The sequence below is a fragment of the Perognathus longimembris genome, chromosome 13, assembly GCF_023159225.1.
Source record: "Perognathus longimembris pacificus isolate PPM17 chromosome 13, ASM2315922v1, whole genome shotgun sequence".
Lineage (NCBI taxonomy): Eukaryota > Metazoa > Chordata > Mammalia > Rodentia > Heteromyidae > Perognathus > Perognathus longimembris.
This window is the reverse complement of record NC_063173.1, coordinates 591,710-594,381: the sequence shown is the minus strand read 5'-3', so window position 1 is coordinate 594,381 and position 2,672 is coordinate 591,710. Positions and strand designations below refer to the sequence as shown.

General features: G+C 78.9%; 1 protein-coding gene across 1 annotated transcript; it reads right to left on the bottom strand.

The window, feature by feature from the left end:
• Nucleotides 1-275: 275 nt before the first annotated feature.
• On the bottom strand, nt 276-1,406 carry Tpbgl (trophoblast glycoprotein like). Its single transcript, XM_048360495.1, has one exon. The coding sequence runs from the start codon at nt 1,404-1,406 to the stop codon at nt 276-278; it is 1,131 nt and encodes a 376-aa protein (XP_048216452.1).
• Nucleotides 1,407-2,672: the final 1,266 nt, after the last annotated feature.

Here is a 2,672-nt window from a genome sequence, read left to right as displayed (position 1 = left end):
TTCGGCGGCGAGAATGGGAGAGGAGGGCTCCGGGCCGGGGGGGGGGGGGCCGGTCAGTACAGTCTAGGGTGCTGGGGCGGTGGAGGCGGCGGCCGTCCCGTGGGGAGCGTGGGGATCCGAGGGCGGGGCGTCCCGGGCGAGTCCACATCGACGGCGGGGCTTTCGAGGTCCTCGGGCCCGCGGCGGGGCGGGGGCGGGGGGCGGCGTCGGGGAGGCCGGCGGCCCCGGGGGCGGGGCGGGGGCGGGGGCCGGGCCGGGCCGGGCGCGGCGCGGGCTCAGAGGCCCGAGGCCGGGGAGGCGGCGCGCGCGGCGGGCGGCGCGGGCGCGCGGCGCGGGTCGGCGTCCTGCTCGTAGCGGTAGTGGTAGCCCTCCATCTGGTCCCGGCAGGCCTCGCGCAGGTTGCGCAGCCAGCGCTGGATGCCGCGGCGGTTCAGGTAGAGCACCATGAGGAAGATGAGGCCGATGAGGGCCAACACCAGCCCGAAGAACACGTACGAGGCCTCCAGCTCGGGGCCCGGCGCGCCCCCCGCCGCCGCCGCCGCCGCGTCCGCGCCCTCGCCGTCGGCGCAGCGCAGGCTCGCCGCGTCCAGGCCCAGCAGCGGCCGGTCGAGCAGCGCGCGCGGGGCGGCGCAGCGCAGGCGGCGGGCGTCGGGCGCGCGCTCCGTGGCGTTGCGCAGCCAGGCCAGCAGGGCGCGCGCGGCGCAGCCGCAGCGCAGCGGGTTGTCGGCGAGCAGCAGGCGCGGGCCCGGCGCGCCGCCGTCGCCGTCGCCGCCGCCGCCGCGGTCGAGCGCGCGCAGCTCGTCGGGGCCCAGGCCCGGCAGGGCGTTGAGGCGCGCGTCCAGCTGGCGCAGGCGCGGCAGGCGCAGCGCGGCGGGCGGCAGGCGGCGCAGCGCGTTGCCCGCCAGGCCCAGCCGGTGCAGCTCGGCCAGCGGCGCCAGCGCGGCGTCCAGCGCGCCCAGCAGCGCGGGCCCGCCCCGCGCCAGCGCGTGGTTGAGCTGCAGCGAGCGCAGCCCCGGCAGCCCGCGGAAGGCGCCGCCGCCCAGGGCGCGCAGCGGGTTGTGGCTCAGGTCGAGCGCCGCCAGGCTGGGCAGCCCGTCGAAGGCGCCGTCCTCCACCACCTCGATGTGGTTGTGCGTGAGGCGCAGCGCCGAGAGCAGCGGCAGGCGCCCCGCGTCCCCGCCGGCGAAGGCGGCCGCGCGCAGCACCGTCAGGTTGGCGCCCACGATGGTGAGGTTGCGCGCGTCGGGCGGCACGTCCCGCGGCGGCTGCCGGAGCTCCGCGCCCGACGCGCAGCGCAGCCGCAGCCGCGGGCTGCCGAAGCAGTAGCACTGGAAGGGGCAGGGCGCGGCGGGCCGGCTCAGCGCCGCCGCCGCCGCCGCCACGAGCAGCAGCCCCGGCAGCGCCATCGCGCCCGGCCCCGCGCGCCGCGCGCCCCGTCGGTCTCCCTCCGCGAGCGCCCGCGTCCCGCGCCGAGTCTCCGCTCTTCCCGGTGGCTCGGGGGGGTGGGGGGAGGGCGACCGGGGTCCGGCGGGGAGCAGAGCCCCCGGCCCCGCGCGCGGCCGCTCCGGGCTCCGGGCTCCGGGCTCCGGGCTCCGGGCTCCGGGCCGAGCGGGCGGGGTGGGCCTCCCCCTCCCCGCCTCCCGCCTCCTCCCCCGCCCGCGGCCGGGCCTCCGCGCCCTCCGCGCCCTCCGCCCCGGGGAGGCGGGGTGGGAGGCTCCCGCGAGTCCGGGGCGCGCCGGCCGCGGGGAGGCTGAGAAGTTTGGCCCGGGAGGCTCCGACTCGCCGCCCCGTCCCGGCCCCCGCGCGCAAGCCGCGCCCCTCCGCCCCCCTCGCGGGCGCGGGCGGGGCGGGGCCGGGGCGAACCTCGGGGCGGGCTCGGGAGCTGACCCTCCCCGAGGGGGGCGCCCGGGGCGGGGGCCGGGGGGGGGGGCGCCGGGGCGCGGGCCCGCCGCTCAGCCGCCCGCGCGACTCAGGTCCGGCCCCGGGGCCGCGACGCCGCCCCCCGCCTCCGCGGCCTCGGCCCCCGGGCCCGGGGCCGCCGCGCCCTCCTCCTCCCCGCGGGCCCCGGGCGACCCCCCCGCTCCAGACCCCGCCTCATGCCGCGCCCCCTCCACGCGCCCCGCGCCCCCCAGGCTGCGGTGGCCCTGCCGGGGGGCCCCCCCAGACCCCCCTCCCCCTCGGGCCCTCGCCTCGGCACCGGGGCAGGGGCAGGGCGGACCCCCTCCGCCCCAGCCCTTAGGCGCTGCCGGGACCCCCGGACCCCGCCCAGCCTGCCGCCCCCTTCGGGATCCCCACCTGTCCGGGGTCGGTGGGGAGGACGGAGCCGCTTTTGCACATGGAAAGCAGGCGCTCGAGGGGCCGGGGCTGAGGTGGGGGCCGATCTCCTCTTTAGAGGTTTGTTTTGCGCCAGATATGTTTATTTATTTATTTATTTGCAGAACTGGGAAGCTCCAGATCTGATTTAAAGAGACAGGCTTCTGAGAAGGAGCATTCCTGGCCTTGGCATAAATTATTCAGGCTGAAGAAGCGGACATTTGATCCGCAGGCCATTCGAGTATCTGCGGGGCTGGTTGGGATACAGGCTCCCCCCTTCCCCACCCTCTTAAGAATTAGTCTCTTTCACCTGAAATTCAGGATGGTTGTTGGGTCGATTTGTTGCCCCGGGGTTATAG